We start from the raw sequence: 25,388 nt of genomic DNA on the forward strand, positions 1-25,388 counted from the left end.
CTGGATTGGGGCCGAAACGGCCTGGATCGGGCCTCTGACAGGTGGTGAATCACTCTCCCACTCATCAGCGGCCCAATCCTGACCATTTTGGGCCCCTTTTCAGCAATTTTCAGCCCCTTTTTTGCCATTTTGGGCCCAACTTTGGCCTGAATGGCAGGATTGGGTCCAAAACAACCAGAATAGGTGATGTCAGGGGGTGTGGCATATGCAAATCAGCTATACTAATGACACACGTCTGGTGATGGCAAGAGGCGTGGCATATGCTATGAGTTGTGCTAATGAGTTGTGCTAATGAGTTCCTCCAGCTCTTTTCTACGAAATGAAAAAGGGTATTATAATGGCTAGGGTACTTTTCTAAAGTGTGACCTCTGAAGTTTTACACACAGGTATTATGCCTTCCTAATGGCTTATATTCATGTATCACCTCATCCTTGAAACGTTGGACATTCACAGCCCCATCTGTCCAACATGTATTTTACCATGTATGTATGCTTTATCTGTGTATGTTCTAAACCTACTTACTCTCATTTTTTAAATCTTGCTCTTCCTCCAAGAAGCTGAAGGCAGTGTACAGAGTTCTCCCCCCACCCTCCTTCATTTTGCTATTACAACACCCTGCAAGTTTCAGCTGATAGAGAACAACTGGTCCAAGGTGATCCAGAGAGTTTCATAGGATCTGAACCCAACTGCCCCTAAACCTGCCTGACATTTTAGCCATAAAACCACTCTTCTGCCATTTGGGTCTGGATCACCTCTCCGGACCCACTTTGGCATTCTGGCAAGTGACAAACACACCTGTCTCTGGCCCAGCCCAGGTGCCCCGAGGTGACATACCTTCTTGGATGGTTTTGGTGGCTTTCTGTAAGACAAAGACCTTTTCTGCCTCAGAGAGGTCCAGGAAGGAGTTAACGTGGCTCGCTCTCAACTGCTGCTGGATGGCATCAAAAAGCCCCTTTGTGAAATCTTCCCATTCCTGTTAGAGGAAACAAGCACCAACTAGCCCACTAGCTACCTCCCACAGTCACTACCTAGACCAGCGGATGTTTAGGAAGCTCACAAGCAGGGCACGAACTTAATAACAACATTAATAACATTCAATTTATATACCGCCCTTTAGGACAACTTCATGCCCACTCAGGGTGGTTTACAAAGTATGCCATTATTATCCCCACAACAACCAATCTGTGAGGTGGGTGGGTCTGAGAGAGCTGTGACTGACCCAAGGTCACCCAGCTGGCTTCAAGCGGAGGAGTGGGGAATCAAACCTGGCTCTCCAGATCAGAGTCCTGCGCTCTTAACCGCTACACCAAACTGGCTCTCTTTAACAGGCCCAGCTGTGCCTTTCCCCCCAGCAACTGACACAGGCAGGCTAACTTTGAAGCAGGTGATTCTGTCAATAGCCCTGAGCTAGCTGGCTAAAGAGATTTGTCTTCCATTCATGTGTATAATCCCCTTTTAAAGCCACCTGAGGCAGTGATTGTCCACCTGTAAATTCTCAACGCTGTTCCTGGCCCTCTGCAGCCAAGTTGAAGCTCTTCTGGAAGCATCAGCCATGGCTGTCTGTGGCCTTTCCCACAAACAGGGAAGAAGAGGTGCTTTGTGATTGCTGTTGCTACAACAGACTTCTTGCTGGAGCTAGTTCTTGCGTGCTACAGAAAGGCAACCACCGAGGGGGATCAGCTGATTCGACCAAAATTTCCCCTCTTGTATACATTTAATTTTGCTGTCTTTGATGCCTAATTTAATATGCTCAGCATATGTGAAGGAATAACACAGGGCTTCTCAGAAGGCACAGGGTGGCTTTCTCCTTCAAATTAGTATCTCTCGCTAACATGAGATAATTAACCATGACAGGAATTCTGCTAGGGTTGCCAATTTGGTAAATTCCTGGAGATTTGTGGACGGTGTCTAGGGAAGGTGGAGTTTAGGAAGGGGAGGAGGCACAGCAGGTATGTGATAGCATAGAGGCCACCCACGGAAACTGCCATTTTCTCTTGGAGAACTCTAATCTGGAGGTCAGTTTTAATTCCAGGAGAACACCAGGCCCTACCTAGAGGAGGCAGGCAATTCTCTGAGCATGTACAAAGTGTCTTTCCCCTCCTCACTGTGATTGCAACCAATTTCAGTGTATCAGAGAATGTGAGGGAGGCTGATTTATTCCAGTGTACTGAATTTGTGCAGGCCTCAACCTCAGTAGGCTTCTTTTTTAGAAAGAACTCATCATTGTTGGGTTTTAAGCAATGTTTTTGTTCAAACACAGCAAAAAATGGCTGGTTAGATTTCATTTTGATTTTTAGGGTTGCCAGATCCAGTTACCTTCCCAGCAGGAGGGTGGAGATCTCACACTCACCTTTGCGCCGCCTTGAGAGAGCTCCTCACGTACACGAACGCCTGCACCTGCACAGTGACATAATTTCCCAGATGTCCTTGCACAGGCACAGGAGCATGTGTGCACTTCGTAATGGGCCAATTTGGGCCCCAAACAAGCCAATTTGGCCTGTTTGGGGCCCAAATCGGTCCACTGTGAAGCGCAGGAGCGCTCTTGGGGCGGTGTGATGATGTCACTCCCAGGAGTGATGTTGGTAGGGCTTTTTTCAGCGGTACGCGGTTGAACGGAGTTCCGGCACCTCTTAAAAATGGTCACATGGCCGGTGGCCCTGACCCTTGGTCTCTAAGGAGAGGGGAGTTTAGATTGCCCTCCATGCCGCTGAGGGTGCAGAGGGTAATCTAAACTCCCCTCTGTCTGGACATCAGGGGGCGGGGCCACCGGCCATGTGACCCATTTTCACTGAGGGCGATTTAAACTTTAAAAAAACTCCCCCCTTGTTCCAGCTGACCCAAAGTGATGTCATTGTGCGATCTTGAGTTCCACCACCTCTTTTCCCAGGAAAAAAGCCCTGGATGTTGTCATGTCGCTTCAGGAATGTGCCCTGGTGACCTGTTCCTCTGCCTTCCTCCCCACCCCGACCAGGTGAGTTGTGGCAGGGGGCTAGGGTTGCCAAGTTCAAGTTGGGAAATTCCTGGAGATTTTGAGGGTGGAGTAGGGTTGCAGCTCCAAGCTGGGAAATTCCAGGAGATCTTGAGGGTGAAACCTGGAGAAAGTGGGGTTTGAGGAGGGAAAGGACCTTGGCATGGCATAATTCCATAGAGTCCACCCCCAAAAGTAGCCATTTTCTCCAGGTGAACTGATCTCTGTGGCCTGGAGACCAGTTTGTAATTCCGGGAGATCTCCAGCCACTACCTGGAGGCTGGCAACCCTAGGGTGGGGCCTGGAGACGACAGGGTTTGTGGAGAGGAGGGGCCTCAGTGGGGTATAATGCCATAGAGCCCACCCTCCACAGCAGCCATTTTCTCCAGGGGAACTGATCTTTGTCACCTGGAGATCAGTTCTAATTCCAGGAGATCTTCAGCCACCACCTGGAGGCTGGCAACCCTACAGGGGGCAAAAGATGGGAACGGGGGATCCTCCTCTGCCCCTCGGGGACTTGGGATCTCTGATTTATACTTAGTCTCTCTCCCCAATGGAGACCCAAGCCGGTCACATTGTTTTCCTCTCCTCCATTTAATCCTCATACCAACTGAAGTGGGTTAGGCCAAGAGGGTGTGACTGGCCCGAGGTCACCCAGTGAGTTTTGATGGCAGCCTGGGGATCTGAATCTGGGCCCCCTGGATCCTACTCTAACCACTACACCACATCTGTGGACGGTTGCCATTGTTGTTGGATGAGGCGTGTCTTGCCTTTATTGTTGGAGATTCCCCTTTTCTTTTCTCAACAGGATTTTTGCTCCACTTGTCCATTCGTGTCCTTCATTTGCCCTTGTTCCCTAAACAACATTCATGTATTCAAGATTAATTTTATCATGAAAGCAAGGAAAGAGAAACTGATGAAAAAATATTCATGGGTCCATTTCTTACGAGGGAGGAGTAAAAAAACCAATATGAGGCTATTTGAATTGAATCAGCTTTGGAAATTAAGTCAATTCGCAGAGAGGAATGGATTTCTCCTCAAGCTAACGTGCCAACCTCCAGGCAAGATCTCCTGGCATTACAACTCCTGACATTATTCAGACTACAAAGATCAGTTTCTCTGGAGAAAATGGCTGCTTTAGAGGGTGAACTGTATAGTATTATATCCCACTGCGGTCTCTCCGCTCCCCAAACCCCCACCTTCTTCAGGCTCCACCCCCACCCCCCCCCCCCAAATCTGCAGAAATTTCTCAACCTAGAGTTGGCAACCATACCTCAGGCTTAACATTCCCCTTCACCTTAAACATTGTATTGTCATCATTGCAAGCCGTATTTACAGGACTATCAGCCATCTGTAAGGAGACGCCTTCAAAGGGAGGGGGCAGATTTGAGTGATGAGTTTCATTTCATTAAGGTTTTATTTTTATTGTGGAAGAGGGTCGTGTGTGTGCCCACACAACGTAATTTAATTTCCTACCTCAAGTATCTTGAGATAGCTCTCAACATCTATATCAATAAAATACAAGCTATGGTTTTATTATAAATCTAATATTAAAAGTGCTATCTGTAAAAAAAAATTCCGTTCTCTGAATGTTATAGGAATTTTTTTTTTCAGTGCAGACACAGATGGCAACTGGGTGTGCTAGCGATTCATTTAATATCGCTGATGCAGAGTCTGTGAAGGGGCCCATTAACTTCAGCTGTCTTCCGGGAACCTATTAATGTACTGCTTGGCTGGAAGATCTCTGGGGAAAAACATGAAAGGGGAAAAGTGTGTGTGTGTGTGTGTGGTGTGTGTGTGTGTGGTATGTAGCAGGATGGAATCTTTTAAAGAAGACAGCTTGCAAGAAGGTTGGTGGAATGTGTTCTTCCACGGTGCAAAATCATTCCAGTTGAACTGAAATTTTTGGGGCTGTCTTTAAGGGGGGGGGGTATGAGTGGGAGACTAAGCAAGTCTAAAAATGCCCCTTTTCACTTATTTTTGGGTTTTTTTGGTAAAACTATGTGAAACTTATCTTTTGCCCAACTTCATTGCAGGTGTCCAGATTAATTTCTTTCTTTTTATATGCAATCCATGTAGACTTGCCATCCTCCAGGTGGGGTATGGAGTTTTGGAATTACAACTCACCTCCAGACTGCAGAGATCAGTTTTCCTGGAGAAGATGGCCATTTCGGACAGAAGACTCTATGGTATCACTGATAAATTGTTATGCAGGCCCCAGAAATTAAAGGATTCCATTTGGGCTGTTAGCAAAGTCTATCGTTAGGCATAAGAAGCATGATTATAGGTGGTTGTGAGCTCGTTCTGCTGGCTGGTGTGTGTGCAGGAATGAAAATAATGAAATCATACACTTGGTTTATATTTAGAAAAGAAGTAAGAGTTCTTTATTGCAGGAACTCCATATTCTGATAGGAAAGGAGGAGACACAGATCCTAACTACCTATCTAGTCTAAGGATGGACATGGATGCTAGGACAAAGCCTGCATCCATGCTGCCAAGATGGAAGGAGGAGAGGGGAAGAGGTTTTGCCTAGGAAAATGCCAGGAAGAGAAGTGAGAGGGAGGAAGTCAGGAGGAGGAAATCCTGAGAATAGCAATCTGCATATTAAATGACAGTCAGAGCAGTAAACAATAGTAAACAGAAAACAGAGTGCCCTGACCTCTCTATCTTTCTAACTCTTTGGTTTGTCCCCCTCTGAAACCTGAGGAGAGAAACAGCGCTGGATCTTCCTCTTCCAACAATCACCTCCCTGCTGATCTATCTCCCTTCTTCAAATCCTGCCCTCCCAGGCTCTGCCCCCCAAAACTCCAGGACTGTCCAAAGCCAGAGATGAAAACTCTAAATTGATGCCAAATTGCATTAAAAATTAGATACATTTCACAGTGCCCACTGCCCAGGTGAGCCCAATCTCTTCAGATCTCTGAAGCTACAGCAGGGCTGTCCTTAGTTAGTAGCTGGATGGGAGTCCTGAGACCAGGGTTGCAGACGCAGGCAATAGCAAGCCATCTCTGTTAGTCTCTTGCCATGAAAACCTCACTAGGGGTCGCCATAAGCCAGCTATGACTTGAGGGAACTCTCCACCACCATGGTTGATGATGAATGTTTGCCATGAGGAAACCAGGGCTCATTTTGAGGGGGAACGCGCAGGAACGCAGTTCTGGCAGTTCCCCAAAGAGGTCACATGACAGGTGGCCCCCGCCCACCTGACTATCAGCCGTTTGGGGCCCGTTTTGGTCTGGATTGGGGACGAAATGGCCCGGACTGGGCCTCTGACAGGTGGTAGATCACTCTCCTGTTCAGCAGCGGCCCAATCCTGACCATTTTGGGTCCCTTTTTGGCCATTTTCAGCCCCTTTTTGCCATTTTTGGCCCAATTTCAGTCCTGAATGGCCAGGATTGGGTCCAAACAGCCAGGATAGGCGATGTCAGGGGGCGTGGCATATGCAAATCAGCGATGCCAATGACACATTTCCAGTGATGTCAAGGGGTGTGGCATATGCTAATGAGCTATGCTAATGAGCTATGCTAATGAGTTCCTCCAGCTCTTTTTCTAGGAAATGACCCCTGGAGGAAACAAATGAGAAAATGAACAATGTTGAGGGCGGGAGTTGAGTAAAAAATGGTGGAGTTGTGAAATTTAGCAGTATCTCTGCTAGACATAAGTAATAGGTTAGGTTATTCAGAGAAATTAATCAGGAGAACCAATGAAGGACAGAAAATGGAAAATTAATTTGTTTATTATTATATTTTTACCACAGCACACCATTTGGAGATTCTATCATATATACCACAATGTGTGGATCATCTCTGGAGGATGGTTTGAAACCAAGGTCATATGCTACATATAGTTAGCTCACGCCACCACCATTACCTCTGGTAAACAGGAGTGGTACAGTTTGTTTGTTTTGTATTTATTTAAAAGCCATTCAAAGATTGTTTGTCCTGAGATGGCAACAGGACAAAATAAATAGGTGTGTACACCATGAAGTAACCTGCTCTCACGTTTCCTTCAAATCTCTTATTTTAAATGACTGTCTGCTTCTAGCCATTGAAACCATTAACATAGAGAAATTGATAAAATTGGTTTTTTCTTGTGATGTTAGATATTTATTTTACCACTCAATTGTGCTGTTTTTTTAATGCTGACCCAGGAAGCAATTTAATGACATTACAATTCACTCCATTTAGAGATGATTTCGAATTGCTCATTATTGCTGGCTCATCTTCCCAAAAAATCTCTGTTTCAGTTTTATTTTTCCCTTATGTAAATCAAACTGGTGAATGTTTAATGTTGCGGTATTTTCTGTTTCCCTATATCAAATTATTATACACATTATTATAATAGACATTTTAATGTACTCATGCATGTAAATAGGATATAGCATAAAATAAATGAACAAATTGGCTGTATGTAAAAGGTTCACAGTGACAACATGCGAAAAAAGAACATATCTGCATATCTCTAGCCCAGCGTTCCCTACATTTTCTTTACCCTGGTAGCTGAAAAGATTTGCTTTCTGGCCACGAGACACCATTACTCACACAGAAGAGTACAATAATCTTTCATGTCCACAAGGATCAGAATATCAGCTCTGGTTAAGAATATGCACCGCCCTGTTGAGATGCAGCTAGCAAGAAAGGCCTCGGGAAAGCAAATAGACCTTTTTCACACTCTCTGCCATGAAGGCAGTCCATGCTGTTCAGCTCATGGCACATGTTCTGTCTGCTAACAGGGTGGTTTAGCTTGCTTCCTCTTTCCTCTCAACGTCACACCACAAATGAAACTGTCAGTGAGGAAAACCCAGCTCTATCAAGAAATTGATCCCGTGATGGATGCCGTACAGAGCGGCTGTGTTTTTTAGAAGCCTTGTGATAAACACGAGAGACAGATCTGCAGGCAGAGAGAAGAATTAAAAAAGGAGAAGGAATCTTATAGCTTTTGTACTGTGCGCTTTGGAGCCTCCATTTTGGTAAGGCAGAGGTTAAGATATTAATTATGGACTGGCTATTCTGAGTGCTGCTACATTCGTTGGTTCTGTAAAGATGATTTTCATTCTTTCTGTGGGAATTTGAAAACCACTTTGTCTTTTTCTTGCGGCTGTAATATTTACCATGCTGTAGCTAGCAGTTGAGAAATCCTGACTGGACTGAACACCTCCCTCAGCGTAAGGATCTTTAACGTGCGGATTTAGCAACCAGCAAGTTTGGCTTCATGGAAAAAACGACATTGTAAGTTCACAAGTGGAGTGAAATCTGCCTCCTTGGTAGCAACTAAAGCCTGACAATCTGCTCAACAACATTATTTGAGGCACGGTGGAAGAAATCCCACTGCAAAGTAAGTATATCATTAATTATGATTTATTTTTCCTTTCGGCCTCAGACTAGCGAAGGCTCTTGCATGCTAAATATATAGAGATTGATTAATTTATGTGCTCAGCCCCAGAATCGGATTTTATGTGGGAGACTAAATCATCAGGCAGAGACTGACTTTAAGGAGAGAGGTGGAAATTATTACTTGAGGTATCCGTTTGGGAACTTTAAATGTAATGGGAGCTAGGTCATAATAGATTGGCGGTAGTGGGTGGGGAGCAGAGTTGCATGTTTCCAGGTGCAGCTTGACATTTTCCTGGAATTACAATTGATCTTCAGACTACAGAGATTAGTTCCCCTGGAGAAAATGACTGCTTTAGAGGGTAGACTTGAGGGCATCAGAACCCTGCTGATCACCCTCTCTAGGCTTTGCCCCCAAATCTCCCGGAATTCCCCAATCTGGAATTGGCAACTTTGGTGGCTTGTCTTCTGACACAGGAAGAAGCAAGGTCTGAACTATGGCACTTTCTGATGCATATACTTCCTGTTTCCTTAGCCAGTGTTTGGCAGCCAAACTCTCTAGTCAATAAACTTCTACTCCTCCACTTGATGCCAGCTGAGTGACCTTGGGTCAGTCGCAGCTCTCTCAGAGCTCTCTCAGCCCCACCCACCTCACAGGGTGATTGTCGTGAGGATAATAATAACACACTTTGTAAACCACTCTGAGTGGGCATTAAGTTGTCCTGAAGGACAGTATACAGAATCATAGAATCATAGGGTTGGAAGGTACCTCTAGGGTCATCTAGTCTAACCCTCTGCACAATGCAGGACATTCACAACTGCTCCCCTCTGACTGCCCCAGTGACCCCCTGCTCCATGCCTAGAAGATGGAAAAACACCTCCAGGACCCCTAGCCAAACTGGCCTGGGGAAAATTGCTACCTGACCCCAAGGTGGCGATCGGCATTACCCTGGACATGTAAGGGCCACGAGAACTAAGCACTGATGTAACCCATTCTGCCCTCCCCCTCAAGATCAGCCCATATAAATCAAATGTTGTTATTATTATTTAAAGTCTAAATCCAGTAACGTTTTGCTCATATTATCATTCCACAATTTCATAGCTTGCCTAAGCCCATAAACTCGCTTTTAAAATTTACATATTTCCACCTTTACTTCCTCACCGGGTTGCATCTGCTCAGTGGCTGCATCCATTGCCTCCTCACCTGGTTGCACATCTGGTTGCATCTGTATAGTGATGCCATCTGGGCCATGCAGCAGCAGCTGGTTGTCGTTGCCATCTCCTCTGAAGGATTCATGTGTGGCAGCACTCTGGTTGTTCCTTTGCCACTCATCAAATTGCACAACTCTACTTACAGTAGTATTATTATTGGGTCTAAACTTACGTATCTCTTCTATCTTGGTGCATATCCTTCCAAAATGTCTTCTAAGGCTCTGGGTTCTAATTTGAATCTCTTTTTTTCTGGTATATAGGCCTTGCATCCAAATACTCTTAAGATGTTCTAACCACATCGCTTTAATCATTATAGGACCTTACAGAATAGGATTTTATTACTATAAAAACAGTATTTAATGTAAATGGGATACTGTTCCCTCTGAAACTTAAGGCTTCAGTTCAAAATGTTTCTATGTCATGACAAATTTTTCCTTTGGCAGGTCTCCTGATCTGTTCTCTCCTAGTAGCTCCATACTCCCCTCCCAGACCTTATCATTCATTATTAATTACTGAACCCTGTGATAAAGTTACACTAGGGTTGCCAGCTCCAAGTTGGAAAATTCCTGGAGATCTAGGGAGTGAAATCTGGAGAAACCTGGAGAAAGTGGAGTTTGGGGAGAGAAAGGACCTTGGCATGGCATAATTTCATACAGTCCACCCCCAAAAGTAGCCATTTTCTCCAGGTGAACTGATCTCTGTGGCCTGGAGACCAGTTGTAATTCCGGGAGATCTCCAGCCACTACCTGGAGGCTGGCAAGCCCAAGTTACACCTATATAAGATATAGTCTAAATCTTCAAATTTAAGTTTTTTTCTGGTTTACTTGTCTTCTTCTTTCCAATCCTACTTAGGGAAAATAAATACTCAAATGATTAAAGAAGAAAAACAAAGTATTTTGATTGCACAAGGACCTCCCTGCTCCTGGGTTGGTTCCAAATAGTATTTCAGCTCAGTGCTGCTTTTCCAGGCATTCTGACATGGTTCAGGGTAAATAGTCTGCCTGGATTAGTCAAGCAAATCTCGATCAATTGACTTTTGGCAGCCGGATGCAGAACTATCTTTCTGTATCTGATGTGTCATTTTGAAGAGCTTGCTCCACTTTGGGCCTAGCAAGGCCTTTTCATTCAGAGAGCCTGCTCGTTGGGTCCCAGGAGAGGAAAGCAATTAGGAAGTAAAGCAGAAAACTTTTCACTAAGAGCCAAACTACAAGTGACGCCTGACACTAGTTGGACACGTGTCAGCCTCCCTCAAGTTTTGATGGGAAATGTAGGCGTCCTGGTCTTGCAGCTTGGCTCTCCGACTGCTGCCTAATGGACTTTTCAACTGTCACTTGTCCAACATTCCGCCAAGCTGCCTACATTTCCCATCAAAACTTGAGGGAAGCTGACAAGTGTCCAACCTGTGTCAGGTGTCACTTGTAGCTTGGCTCTAAGGTACATTCTGTAAATTAGAATTTAGCCATATATCGGCCCATACATTGTTGTCTAACATTGGGAGACTGGACAGTTCAGGATTAAGGGCTGCCCACTAATGCTTACCCAGTTACCTAAAAGCCCAGTGTTTATCCACCTGATAAGGGGAAGAATTCTAATATGAATGAACTCTCCAACAGAAAAATAAAAATGGGCTCAAAGCAATGAATTCTTTTTTGTGAATTTTATTAGAAGAGGATAGCCAGTGAAGAACAAACATGGATAAAAGCAAAGCAGTCTCATACAGTGAAATCCTAAGCAGAGTTACTCTTGTCTAAGCCTATTGATTACAGTGGGCTTAGACTGGCATAACTCTGTTTAGGATTGCACCATTAGAGCATCGCTTTCAGGCTATCTGCCTGCCGTGCTTTAGTCCATCCATTTTGTAAATAAAAAGCTAGTGAATGCTCTCATAACATCCCATCGGTGTTTAGACTCCCAGCCAGGCGAGATTTGTGTAAGCAATTCTTCCAGAGCAAGGTTGACTCTTCCTGAGTGGGCGTCTTGACCTCAAGCACAGTGCAGATATCCGTTCTCAATAATGCAGGCAAAGCTTATCAAGCTGAGTGAGTCTGTTACTATTTAAAAATGGAAATTCCTTCGGGCTAAGAAAGCATGGCTGAACACCATGCACACCCTTGGGTCATGTTCAATCCATGTTCTGCAACAAATGAATTCTTCTCATGGCACTTTCCCTCCATTCTCCCGGCAGCACCTCCGATCGTACGATGTTGCCGTTATTAGAGGTTGCTGACAGTGTCACAGAAGAATCAGAGACCACTAAGCGTTGGCCAGATGAGGAGGAAGATGAGTTGCAACCTCTGGACACGCCTTTTCAGAAGGAGAGCCAGCCCTCTTCGACAATCATGATCAGAAAAGATTATCGGGGTAAAAATGCAAGGTAAGGATTGTGCAGGTGATGAACTGGCACTCTTTCTGAACTTTGATAGCTGACACACTGCTTTGGGGGATTAAAATGGGAGGCAAGCTTATGTACCAAAAGCTCTTATTGAGAATTACTACCAGAAATGGTCTCATCCTTTGTTTCTGTGTAGATCACTGTCAATAATCACTGACAGTGTAGATCACGGACAGTGTAGACAGTACTGTGTAGATCACTGTCCTAAGTACTGGAAGTACTAAGTACCTGACTGGAAGCCTAGAGTAACGGTTCATGCAGAGACTTAATGGGCAGCTTTCCCTGAAAGCGTGCAATTCTATTTATGTCTCTGTCCAAGGATAACATCTTGATCCGAACTGCTCAGTGAAACAGCTGGATAATCAGATCCAAGTTTGTTGTATCCTAGATCTCCCAAACTCCTGTAATTACTAGAATAAATAACTTTGCTTTCCTTCTGCAGTCCAAAGGATCCAAACCCCTTCAACAGAGATCGTATCTTTGGCGCCATTACAAAGGGCAAACCTGAGGAACTGGAAGGCTTGGCTGAATATCTGCGAAGAAATCACAAATTTCTCTCCAACTCTGAATATAGAGGTACTCCTGTTCTTCTCTGCCCAAAGGCAGGACACAAAACTGGTGCAGTCTTGTATGGAGTGGGCTAACTTAAGACTGACAATGTCTGTATGCGTGTAATGAAATAGAGATGCCACAGATGTATCTGCCGTCCCAAAAGCTGATTGGAAGGAGGCAAGCCCAGGGAAAGGACTCATCCAGTGGACATAGAGGAAAACCTTTTTGGGTGGTTGGATGCTTTGGGCTGTCAGGAGCCAAGGAAGATTCAATCCCCTGTGGCACGCTATTGGTCTGATTGTGGCATACGGCTTGGAAATTACAAATCCAGTCTGTTCTGAATGGCAGTAGCTCCCTATACCCTCATGCTTAACGCCCTTCTTAAGCAAACATGAGAATAATTAAAGCAAAGACGCTGAGCATGTGAAGTGTGTGCCCTGCCAGTACTGGAGTGGCTGAAAGACAACAGAATCACACCCACTAGACACTGAGTCTCTCAACACGTTACTAAGTACCTAAGGACGCGCAAGTGCAGGATTGTATGTGTAGTCCTCAATACATGTGCAGGCTGTTCTTGCTCGGTGCTCATCCATGCCGCTTTCATGGGAGCTCCCTTTGTGTGACTGCATCTGCAAGTGATTCCTATTCAGCTGTTTTCATTGTGAGAACAAGTACTGTAGGCTCCTTTGACTTGCCAATTTGCATTTCTTTAAGGTGTGAGAAAGTGTCAAGATCTGCATTTCAATGAATGGATGTGGGAGAAACTGGGATACTTTTAGCAGTCGAGGAGGAACTGATATAGAACGCATGAAGCTATTCACGTGGAGCAAATTGAAGTGTGATTGTGCGAGCGAGTGCATGGAAAATTGGAGGGGGGACATGTAAAATGAGGTTCACTTGAGCATCCCTAAGTACTTAGTAACGTTTAGAGAGACTATAACTTCCAGCCTCTGCATTTTCTGTATAACATCTGTACAACAGCTCCCCCCCTCCGCGCCCTGTACAAAGCAGAATACAGACTGCGCATGTTGGTGTCTCCCTTATGATTCAGGGAATACCAGCATTCCCAATTACATGGACAGAAGTGACACATTCATGGCTTGTACCAAGGATATACAAATCTGTCTTCCTTTGTGTTTTCATATTTTGTTGTTGTGAATGTTTTCATTTTGCCCATGTGGGCTGATTGGGGTCTCTGATTGGCTTGTTTCTTTTAGGATATATTTCATTACCATATTCTTTAAGTGGCATCTGTCCTTCCAGAATTACATTGGCTTGAGATAGCGGGAGTGGGGCGAAACTATGTCATTCTTCCTAGATACAAAATGCACATCTATGGGGTTAGGAAGATATCCCCACAGAAACACAACCGACAGGAGATGGTGCATCTGAGCTGAAACTCTTCTCTTCCAGATGGAAAAACAGGGAAGACTTGCTTAATGAAGGCCCTGTTGAATTTAAAAGATGGGATGAACCCCACCATCTCATTGTTGTTGAAGATAGATAAGGAGAGTGGGAATCCGAACCCACTAGTCAATGTTGCTTGCACCGGTAGCTACTACCAAGGTAAGTGTTTCTGGGATGATGTCTCTACTCAGGGCTTCTTTTCAGCAGGAACGCGGGGGAACGGAGTTCCGGAACCTCTTGAAAATGGTCACATGGCTGGTGGCCCCGCCCCCTGATCTCCAGACAGAGGGGAGTTTAGATTGCGGCATGGAGGGCAATCTCAACTCCCCTCTGTCTGGAGATCAGGGGGCGGGGCCACCAGCCATGTGACCATTTTCTCCAAGGGCAACATACGGAGTTCCACCACCTCTTTTCCCAGAAAAAAAGCCCTGTGTCTTCTTATCTGGGGGGGAATGTACCACAGAAGAGCAAAGACAGAAAGGACACATCGTTTTGATAGTTCCATCCATTGTTTACTCTGTAGAACTGAATGGCCTATTCCCATTCAAGTGGGCAAGTCAATTCTTTATATCAACAGTGTTTCATAATGGATCAGTTGTCACCTGACCCCTCCCCTCTTGCCTCTATCAGTGCCCAGCCAGTCTTCAGCGTAGGAGGAAGAAGGGAAAATGGTTTTGAATTGCTACCCGCCCCTCCATCAGCACTAGGGGTGTGTGCCAACATCCCCATTTTCATTGCCTTTGATTTTATATGTTTGTTATGTGAGCCTTTTTGTTTGTCCTGTTTTTTTTTAAATGTTACTTTAAAGCTAGTTTTAATGCAACTGACAGAAAGGTAGGGTGTAAAAATTCTCTGTAAATAAGTGAATAGAATAGCTACAGAGAACAAAAACTTGCTGCTCAGGGTATCCAGTGGATGGGTCAGACTGGGCTGTGGGAAGGTGGATTTTGACAATTGAAGGCGGTGCATGGGAGGAGAGACTTGAGGGAAAGCTGGAGCTGTCGGCTAGTCCCAGGTTTGAGTTATTTCAGAAAACCAACTATTAAGTGGTTTAGCCTGAGATATGACTACTAGAGTTGCTAACTGCCTAGAGGGAAAAAAAACCCTGTCCTTTAATACATGCTTAATGAGATATTATTTCCCAGGCAATGTTACCTCCACCTGCTCATTCCCAGGCCTTTAGCCTCTATTAAAGAGACAGGAAAGACCATTTGGCAGCCCTAACATCTACACCAATATATGTACTCCATATATGAAAATTACTCTGATCTGGATAGCCCAGAAGAGCCTGATCTCGTCAGATCTCAGAAGCTAAGCAGAGTCAGCCTTGATTAGTAATTGGATGGGAGACCTCCAATGAAGACCAGGGTTGCAGAGGCAGGCGATGGCAAACCACCTCTGTTAGGCTCTTGCCATGAAAACCCCACCAGGGGTTGCCATAAGTTAGCTATGACCTGAGGGCAAGATTTTTCATTCATTCTTATCAGGATTATGTTTAGGTTTTATTTTCACTGTTTATGTCCCTTATGTTCAACACTGTTAATTTAAAGACAAGGGCATTACTCATAAAATAACATTTAATTGGTGAACAGGGTGGCTTATTTTGGGGAACTGTTGGTGTCTTTCAGCCAGAACCACCAACATGGTTTAAACATGACATCAGTGGGACAGAAGAACTTATCCATGTGACTTCATACTAGGGTAGCCAAATTCCAGGTGGTGGCTGGAGATCTCCCCAAATTACAACGGGTCTCCAGGTCACAGATATCAGTTCCCCTGGGAAAAAATGGCTGCTTTGGAGAGTGGACAGTATGGAATTATGCCTCACAGAGGTCCCTCTGCTCCTTAAACCCTCACCTCTCCAAGCTCCACTCCTGAAATCTCCAGGAATTTCCTAGCTTGGAGCTGGCAACCCTGCTTTGTGCACACCTGGAATATTGTTTAAACTGGGCTCCTGGACATTATGCTTGTAGCATCAATATGCCAGAAATCTATAGTCCAAGTTGGTGTTGTACTGGCATGCTAAAAATGTACACTTGGTACAAAATTGTACATTTAAATCAGGCCCAAGTAAGGGGCACGGAGGCAGTAGGTACACATTGTATAATACTTGGTATACCAGCATATAGATTACAGGAGGGGAAAATCCCATGTTGCTTTCCAGAGCAATTCAAGTTGTGCTAGGTAGTATCAGCATATCCTATTATATAAAAGGCAAGCCGTATGGGCGACGACTCACATTTTATCCCTGTGTGCTCGCGCAGGAGCACCAGGGGCAAATCCACATTACTCATTCTAAGTCGCATGTTCCCCACATTCCCCACAAAATCCCGAGTGCCGGTCACATTACCTCATTAAACAGACGCATTTCATTCGCATTTCTCCCGAATATGTGGTCACAGGTTTTCAACAGGAGTTTCACGGTGGCCATGAACGGGCCAATGTGCAATTTATGCGGTTTTTTAAAAAACAACCCCCCTTCCTGTCTCTCCGGCCGTTCCGAGAGTTCCTATTGGCTGATTCAACTTGCAAGTGCTCCGTAGTCTGCAAAAGACTGTTTTTGACTTCATAGCATTGGATTTATTGATTATGCTGTTTCTGAATCAAATCTGGTAGTTTGAAAAATCATTTTGGTGTGAATCCATCCTCAGAACGGACTCGCGAAACTTCCTTTTTAACTGTTTTTTATTTTTTTATTTTATATTACTGTAATATCGAAATTACAAAATATCGAAATAATGACACTCCAAGGAAGTGAAACTTCAGTAAAATTCAGGCACTGAACTGTCCTGAATAGGAAATGCCCACAAAAGCTTCCCACATGCTTCCAAATTTCCAAAAAAGAAATGGGAGAGAGCCATCAGTGCTGTCAGTGGGGGAAAGAGAGGCATCATTATCTTCAATGATGTTTCTTTATAAGGCAAGATCGAAATAAAGGAAAAGTGCGCTCAAAAAAATAAAAAAAAAATGGGCGGGAAAAAAAGGTCCCGCCCAAAAAAGCAGTTTTCGAGCAGCCGTGTGACCGGAGGGACACGCGAGAAAGATGGATTGGAAGCAGAAATGTGAACGAAGAGGAAAAAAATCACAGATTGGAGGTAAATGGAAGATATCCGATAAACATGTGGGTAATGGGTGAATGTGGATTTGACCCAGGATAAAAACGGAGTTGTTAGCAATACGGCCTCTGGAGGCCACTGCCGCAGCGAGACAGCCAGGTGGGGTGACCTGTCGCTTTGGACGCCACCACCATGGTGGGAAGGCCAGGCAGGGCAGCCTGTCCCTCCAGAGGGCACCACTGCGGTGAGTAAGCCGGGGAAGGCGGCCCATCCCTCCAGAGGGCGCTGCCACAGTGCATCCCTCCAGGTCCAAACGGGCCTGATTCAGTCTCAGTCTGGTCACTGTGGAGTGCAGGAGCGTTGCTAGAGTGGCATGATGAGTCCTGCTCCTGCACTCCTCAATGGCCTGATTTTCGCCCATTTGAGGCTGAATTGGGCCCGTGTGGAGCCAAAACTGGCCCACTGTAGAGCACAGGCGCACAGGTGACTGTTGCACTGCCCCGGCAGCGTTTCTGCACTCGGTTCTCTAGAGCCCATATTTTAAAAAATGGCCTCTGTTGCTAATATGTCATATAAGTGGTGGGAATGGTTGTATTACATTACATGCATATGAAGGAAAAGATGTAACAAGTAACTTGGCACATTATTAGGTTTTTTTTAAAAAGTCTCCTCAATTGCTCCGTTAAGAGTTAAGTCTCCTTGATTGCTCTGTTTTGCTCAGTCTATCCTGTGTCACAAGCAACTGAGAAAATGTAGTACAATGCCGGGTGTTAGCCCTACATCAGATGCTGGAGATGCGCATTTCTTGTGCTTACCCTTGTTTCCTCAGGCAACACAGCACTGCACATTGCCATTGAGAAGAGATGTTTAGATTTAGTCAAGCTCCTGGTCGAGAACGGTGCTAATGTCTGCGCCAGGGCCACCGGAGAGTTCTTCCAGAACAAGAGGAAAGGGGCGTGCTTCTATTTTGGTACGTTGGTAACATAAATCCAGGATTGGTTTTAAGGAGGGGAGGGGTCTTTGTTTGCTGTTTAAGGGGACCCCTGAATAGGGGAGATACAAATAGGCTCTTTTCATTCTTATTGGTGCTCATATATTGTGAACTTTTTTGTTTTCCCATTTTCATTGCCGATACTCCTCATTTGTTTCTTTCCATTATGGCATTTTTTTATGCAGTTGCCATCAAAACAGACATTCCTTTTAACAATATTTCTATAGAATTTCCTTTGTTGGGGGAAGAACCCATGTCAGAAACTGCCTGGACATTTTTTTAGTAGTATTTTATTGTATTAAAACAGAAAAGGGAATACAGAAAAAAAGAGGAACAAAGGAAGGGGACAAGAAAAACGAATACAAACCTGTGTGCTACAATGATGATCAAAGTACTGAATACAAAAATCACAACCTTTAAAAATATTAGAATAATATTTGAGACTATTTAAGTTATATTTTTTCAGACGACACGTGCAGAATTCAAACTTATTTCTACTTCTTATCTTTAAAAAAAGAAAAACTCATTATTACCCTATCTTATCATTATCTTTTACTTATATATTTCTCAACAATAACAGTGCTGACTTTTTAACAATATTTCAATGTTATCCATCACACATTCTATTCTATCAGTTATCTTAATGCAACTAATTATCGTAACCTTTAAAAATGTTAGAATAATACTGAGATTATTTAAGGTATATATTTTCAAATAAACAACACGTGCAGAATTACTGCCTGGACATTTTGAATCTAAAGAGGTTAACAACAACATCAACATCATTCCATTTATATACCTCCCTTCAGGATGACGTAACACCCACTCAGAGTGGTTTACAAAGTATGTTATTATTATCCCCACAACAAAACACCCTGTGAGTTGGGTGGGGCTGAGAGAGCTAGAAGCTGTGACTGACCCAAGGTCACCCAGCTGGCTTCAAATGGAGGAGCCGGGAATCAAACCCAGTTCTCCAGGTTAGAGTCCTGTGCTCTTAACCACTACACCAAACTGGCTCTCCTGTGGCCAAGAACTCTGGCTGAGAACCAAGCTACAAGTGACGAATTACTCTTGCCTGGCAAGTGAACGGACTCCTGTGTATTCCTCCCTGTTCACTTGCCATTCACTTGTGCTCCACTTGATCAAGTGGAGCGCAAGTGAATGGCAAGTGAACAGGGAGGAATACACGGGAGTCCATTCACTTGCCAGGCAAGTGTATTTCGTCACTTGTAGCTTGGCCCTGAGTTCTCGGCGGGCCAAGAACTCTGGCAGCGTTCCTGTTCTGCAGCTGCTTCTACTCCAAGGCTAATGTTGATTTCTCTTCTGGCCTTCAGGTGAGCTCCCCCTGTCCTTGGCTGCTTGCACCAATCAGATTGAAGTGGTGAAGTACCTTCTGGACAACCCTTACCAGAAGGCCAGCCTGACAGAAAAAGATTCTTTGGGCAACACAGTCCTCCATGCGTTAGTGATGGTGGCCAATGATACAGAGAAGAATACAGAGGTCGTCATCAGGATGTATGATGAGATCCTGGTGGAAGGTTCCAAGCTTGACCGACTACTGAGACTGGAGGAAATAGAGAACCACCAAGGGTTAACTCCTTTGAAACTGGCTGCCAAGATTGGCAAAGTAGAGGTACACCAATGCGTTCCCTTGAATGTGATCTTTTCCCAATGGGTGATTTTAACTGGAGTTAGAGTCTCTCTCCATGAGACATCTTACACAGGGATGCTCAAGTGTAGGGAGACGCAATGTTAGTCGGGAAGCATAGTTTAAAAAGACAGCTGAAGTCTCTGTCAATTTCACCTCTCTACACAAGAGTAGTTTAAAAAGACAGAGCTGCAGAGATTGCTCCTCAGAGGGTTTGTTAATTTCATCTTTGCCTTCAGGAAACGGAAGTGAAATTGACAGAACCTTCAGGGAGGGGATGATGAAGTTAACAAACCCTCTGAGGAGTGATCTCCACCAGCTCTGCCTTTTTAAACTACCCTCCTGTAGAGAGGTGAAATTTTTAAACTATAATTCTTGGCTAACATTGCATCTCCCTACACTTGAGCATCCCCGTGTAAGATGTCTCACGTAGAAAGACTCTTAATTTTAAGGTTGTTGGTTTTCATATAGGTTTTATTGCTAGTCTTGGGGTCTGATTTTTTGGTACTTTTTATGTTTTAAAAATCTTTTTAACTATCATAGATTGACAGCTACTCTGGGATTGCTATTGATGAATAACTCATCAGCAGATGGTAATTTTCAACTAGTAAATGATGGCATTAGCCATTCAAAAACTGGGGGAGGGAGCTGAGGGAAATGTGACTGGCCTAAGGCCACCCGAAAGTCACCCAGAGTTAAAATACAAACTGGACACTTCTTCGTTTGTAGCCAAGTCCCAAACTACACTAGGGCCAATCTCCAGGTTGGAAGACAAAGTCCAAGGAGATCATTCCTGTCTTTCACAGATTTTCAAGCACATTCTTCAACGAGAGATCAAAGATCCCGAGTTCCAGCACCTGTCACGCAAGTTCACCGAATGGACTTATGGGCCGGTCCACGTTTCTCTGTATGACTTGTCCTCCATTGATAGCTATGAGAAAAACTCTGTGTTAGAAATCCTGGCCTACAGCAGTGATACTCCGGTGAGTTGGAAACAGGGATGTTCCCATATGCCCTTTTTATTTCTTTCTGTTTTTGCACGTTGTCTTTTTAATTTCATTCATTTTTGTTGTTGGTGTCACCGATTTGTCTTTTTCACACCGTTTTTAATGCCGTTTGTACATGATGGATACAAATATAGTGAAATATTGAATGGGCAAAAATACTCACTGGTTTAATTCACATGATCAGCAAGCAAGATCAAGTCAGAGGGTTTGGAGTCTAAATGGTGGGACTGCAAAGATTGATAGCAACCCTATATGAAAACAGAACAATTAATTCTACTTCAAAATAGTTCCTCCGTGAGAGGGACGTGATTAGCGTTGCATGATTGGATGGTGACTAATCAAAACCTGAACTGAATACACGCTATTTTTTAATATTATTATAGCTAATCCAAATTAGAATATTGATGACAGCTGTAATATTAGATAATATCTATATCTATAGCTGTTCTAATGAGCGGTTCTGTAGACCTAAAGAAGGGTTGTTTTCATGTCTTTAAAATATTGTGATACTCACAGAAGGCTGCCAGCTTCCTCTGCGATTTTTGATGCCATCCGTTTACAAAATGGAGGCAGGCAGTGATGGTGGCGCTTTCGTTGCTGCCTGCCTTCGTTTTGTAAAAGATGGCATCAAAAATCGTGCGAGGAAGCCAGCAGCCTTCTGTGAGTATTGCACTATTTTAGAGCTAAGCTACAAGAGACAAATTACATGAGGCCGAGCACATGAAGGGAGTAGCAATGTTAGCCGGGAAGCTGAGTTTTAAAAGAGATTGGAAGGCTTTGTCAATTTCCCCTCTCTACAGAGCCAGGGAGATCGCTGCTCAGAGGGTTTGTTAATTTCCTCTTTGTCTCCTGAAGGCTCTGTCAGTTTCACCTTCCCTTCTAGGAGGTGAAGAGGAAATAAACCTCTAAGCAGCCATCTCCCTGGCCCTGAAGAGAGGGGAAATTATCAAAGCCTTCTGATCTCTTTTAAAACTCAGCTTCCAGGCTAACATTGCGACTCCCTTCACGTGCTCCTTGTGTAATTTGTTTCTTGTAGCTTTGCTCTTAAAGATGTGTGAAAATGGCCACGGTTGGGGAGCAAGGAAGGGAAACAGGGAAAATGAGGTTATGACTCAAGAAGTATTTAACTTGTAGGAACATTTGCTAACTTATCAGAGTTACACAAAGATCTTGCCACCAGAGAGGATTGTGCTGATAATCTGTGTTGTTCATATCCATCACTCACTTAGGATGGAGGTTGTTGATGGAATTCTATGTAAAAATGCAATTGCTCCTTTTTGCTTGCTGTTCTGCTAAGCACAGAGGCAAATGTTTCACTCATACGCACTGGTGTAGAGGCCGACAACCCCACAAACTGAACAGATGGAAGCACACACCACATCCTTTCTCCACCATCACCTGACAGGTAGAGGCAGCATATGCCGCTAGCCAGACAGAGGCAAAAGTGCACTGGGAGATACTGGCACAGAGGCAGGCAGGGCTGTAGTGGGAGGGAATGGAAGCCAATGGCCCACGTATCCCCACCCCCAGCACTGTCTACTATGTCATATTAATGGGTGTGTACGCAATTAGTAGCACTGACAGAGAGAAATAGATGCAAGAAAACGATGAGTATGGATCAGAGATCTCTCTATGTCTTGAATTTCATTTTAAAGAAGCTACTCTACTACCCTGAAAGAAATGCCTTCCCCCTTGCTATTAGCTCTGAAAGGGGGGGACAGGCAAGAAAGTAGGGGAGTGCTGGTGAGGGGACCTAAAATTGTTCTGTAGAAGACCATTGAACAAGAATTCGGGATATATAAAAAAAGCGATCCAGAGAAGTTAGCCGTGTTAGTCGTAAAATAGTTAGTCGTCTAGTCATAAAATAGTAAAGAGTCCAGTAGTACCTTAAGACTAACCAAATTTATTGTAGCATAAGCTTTTGAAAACCACAGCTCTCTTCATCAGATGCATCGTCAGCTTTCGAGAACCACAGCTCTCTTCATCAGATGCATAAATGAAGTGCTAGCTCCCAGGATTCTCCGGAAGAAACCGAGCAAGCTGTGCCAATTTGTATGGCCCTCTGTGTGTGCCCTAAGAAGAGAAGCTTAATGGTGTATATTGTTACCCATGTGCTGTTTTTCTTTCTCATGAACACAGAATCGGTACAAAATGGTGGTTTTGGAACCGTTGAACAAACTGCTGCAGTGCAAATGGGACTCCTTTGCTGCCAGGAGGTTTCAACTAAGCTTACTGTTGTATATGATCTTCATGGCAATCTTCACAGCCGTTGCTTACTACCATCCTCAGGTTAGGAAGGTGCAACTTATTTAATTAATATTTATATTCTGCTTTTCTCTCTACCGGGGACCCAAAGTGGCTTATCACATCCTCCTCCTTTCCTCCAGGCTATCACAGCAATATCCCTCTGAAGTAGGTTGGGCTGAATGAGAGCGGGACCACAAGTGACGCCTGACACAGGTTGGACACTAGTCAGCTTCCCTCAAGTGTTGATGGGAAATGTAGGCATCCTGGTCTTGCAGCTTGACTCTCTGACTGCTGTCCAATGGACTTTTCAACTGTCACTTGTCCAACATTCCGCCAAGCTGCCTACATTTCCCATCAAAACTTGAGGGAAGCTGGCAAGTGTCCAACCTGTGTCAGGCGTCACTTGTGGTCCCGCTCTGAGAGACTGTGATGGCCCAAGGTCGCCCATGATAATAATAATATTTGATTTATATACTGCCCTTCAGGACAACTTAATGCCCACTCAAAGTGGTTTACATTATTATTATCCCCTCAACAAACACCCTGTGAGGTGGGTGAGGCTGAGAGAGCTCCGAGAAGCTGTGACTGACCCAAGGTCGCCCAGCTGGCTTCAAGTGGAGGAGTGGGGAATCAAACCTGGTTCTCTAGATTAGAGTCCCACTGCTCCTACTGGCTCACCCATTGAACTTCCATAGCAGAGTAAGAATTCAAATCCAGTTGTCCCAGGTCCTGAATCAACACTCTACTCCCTATACCATAGCTTAGGGGCATATATATGTGCGAGTGTGTGGTAATTGTTACGCTTTATGAACAATTAGGGATGTTTGTGATCACACTGTTTCAAATGGGTTCTTCCTGCTCGAGCCAAAATGTCAATCATCAGCTATGTATAAATGGCATTTAATATATAAATTATATTAAAGTGATGCTGTAATACCATAAAGAAACAAAGGAATCAGGAATGCCACCAACAAGAATGTGAGAAATTAGAAGACTCAAAATGACAATGTACAAAAAAGGGGGGGAAAGTCAGATTCATATATTTGTGACATTAAAGTCTCCATATGCATTAGATGATATGTTAATTGTGTCTTCTGGGCAGACCTGCTCTCTCTGCACAGCCCTTCTCTACTCGTTTTTTTAAAAACTTTTTATTTTGAAGCTTTTTTGTTTCATAGAAAGTTAAATACAACATTTCAAACCCAACTTCACAATATAATAAGAAAGTCAAAATAAATGAAACAAATATATGCACAGGTAGAAGTGATTATAGGATATACATTATTGACGTGTCTGCAAACCAAGGCCTTCTCTGCTAGTTAAAGCACATGGGATGCAAAGGAAGAGATAAAGAGGGTCCTCTCTCTGTACACTGGAGGTGACCCCACCCCTGGTTTTAAAAGTCAGTATTGGGTCACATGAGAAATGCAAGGTAGGTTGAGGCATTCTATGGTATCATCTAATCAGCCCAGTAGTTTCTGTTCTGCCGGATAGTGGCTGTTCAAAGGCACCAGTCTCTCCCAGTTCCTCTGACTGGCAGCTTTTAACCAATGATGCTGGAATCTTGGGTCTTTTGCCTTGGGGTTCTGGGAAAATAAATTGGTCTAAGTAAGACATAGGAACAGCAGAACACATCTGTATGCTTCAGGCAGACATATCTATATGCTTAACACACTCCATTTAGGTAAAACCTGTCATGACACCTGGGAACTATTTTCATTGCTGTCCAGTTGTCCAGTCTTTTGGGGAACAGATCATCTTTCAGGCATTCAAAATTATAGGACACAAGGTTCCATTACAGCCAGAGATTATTCTACTAGGTTTATGGGAGAATGAATCAATCCCTAGTATTTAGGAAATACCTATTTTTTTTCCTTTTAACTGCGGCCAAATCATTAATTGCATCTTCCCTCCTGTAACGATATGGTATAAGAAGGTGTGGGATTTTCTTGTCAGGGAAAAACTTGCTGACCGTCTTCATTCAATAGATAACCCCAATTTTCAATCTTCTTTTGTAAGCATCTAGCTCCCGTTCATAGAGTTCTCTGCTGCTTCAGATCAATCTCAACTACCTAATGTAATGATTTGTAATATCCTGGCTACCCTTTGACATATATATGACTAGAAAGCCTTCTTCAAATTCAGTACTCTCAGTGCTGACAATATTAACTGTTGATATCGTTGAAATTTCTTATTACAGCGTCTGTATTCTATGTTTGTTTATTATTCGTAGTGTTATTTGTTATTACTCTTTTAAAAATAATAGTTTTTTAAAAAATAAATTAAGTTGACAATGGTAAAGTTTGGAGGCGAGCCCAGGCCAGCCTGCCGATATTTTGTGTCACCATATTTTCTTCTTGGTTCACCCTCCTTCCTGGGAAGAGAGGACGAGGCCAACATCCTGAGATATACTCAGACTGCTTTTGTAAACAATGCTACCAAGTGCAAACATGATATATATATATATATATATATATATATATATATATATATATATATATATATATATATATATATATATTGCTATATATATTGCATATATTGCAGCAATGTGCAGAGAGAGTCTGGCTGTTTTTCA

At 43.8% G+C, this 25,388-nt stretch overlaps 2 protein-coding genes across 4 annotated transcripts in view; one reads left to right on the top strand and one right to left on the bottom strand.

Annotated features, from left to right (window-relative positions):
* Positions 1-1,557, bottom strand: part of LOC129344406 (uncharacterized) — a 34,615-nt gene extending 33,058 nt beyond the window's left edge. For both annotated transcript variants that reach the window (XM_055001016.1, XM_055001017.1), the window contains exons 1-2: positions 1,486-1,557; positions 835-973 (exon numbers count right to left, since the gene is read on the bottom strand). In XM_055001016.1, coding sequence (XP_054856991.1) covers positions 835-973; positions 1,486-1,554 — 208 coding nt within the window. In that variant the 5' untranslated portion in view covers positions 1,555-1,557. The remainder of the gene's footprint in view (positions 1-834; positions 974-1,485) is intronic.
* Positions 1,558-7,877: 6,320 nt separating this feature from the next.
* The window catches only part of TRPV2 (transient receptor potential cation channel subfamily V member 2), a 33,407-nt gene continuing 15,896 nt past the window's right edge, over positions 7,878-25,388 (top strand). The window contains exons 1-9 of one of the 2 annotated variants that reach the window (XM_055001643.1): positions 7,893-7,937; positions 8,089-8,302; positions 11,696-11,884; positions 12,345-12,478; positions 13,868-14,020; positions 17,747-17,887; positions 19,243-19,541; positions 20,363-20,539; positions 22,703-22,852. In XM_055001643.1, coding sequence (XP_054857618.1) covers positions 11,712-11,884; positions 12,345-12,478; positions 13,868-14,020; positions 17,747-17,887; positions 19,243-19,541; positions 20,363-20,539; positions 22,703-22,852 — 1,227 coding nt within the window. In that variant the 5' untranslated portion in view covers positions 7,893-7,937; positions 8,089-8,302; positions 11,696-11,711. Of the gene's footprint in view, positions 8,303-11,695; positions 11,885-12,344; positions 12,479-13,867; positions 14,021-17,746; positions 17,888-19,242; positions 19,542-20,362; positions 20,540-22,702; positions 22,853-25,388 lie in introns of both variants that reach the window. The other variant, XM_055001642.1, reaches the window with a different exon arrangement.

The sequence above is a fragment of the Eublepharis macularius genome, chromosome 17 (assembly GCF_028583425.1).
Source record: "Eublepharis macularius isolate TG4126 chromosome 17, MPM_Emac_v1.0, whole genome shotgun sequence".
In the NCBI taxonomy this organism is placed as follows: Eukaryota; Metazoa; Chordata; class Lepidosauria; order Squamata; family Eublepharidae; genus Eublepharis; species Eublepharis macularius.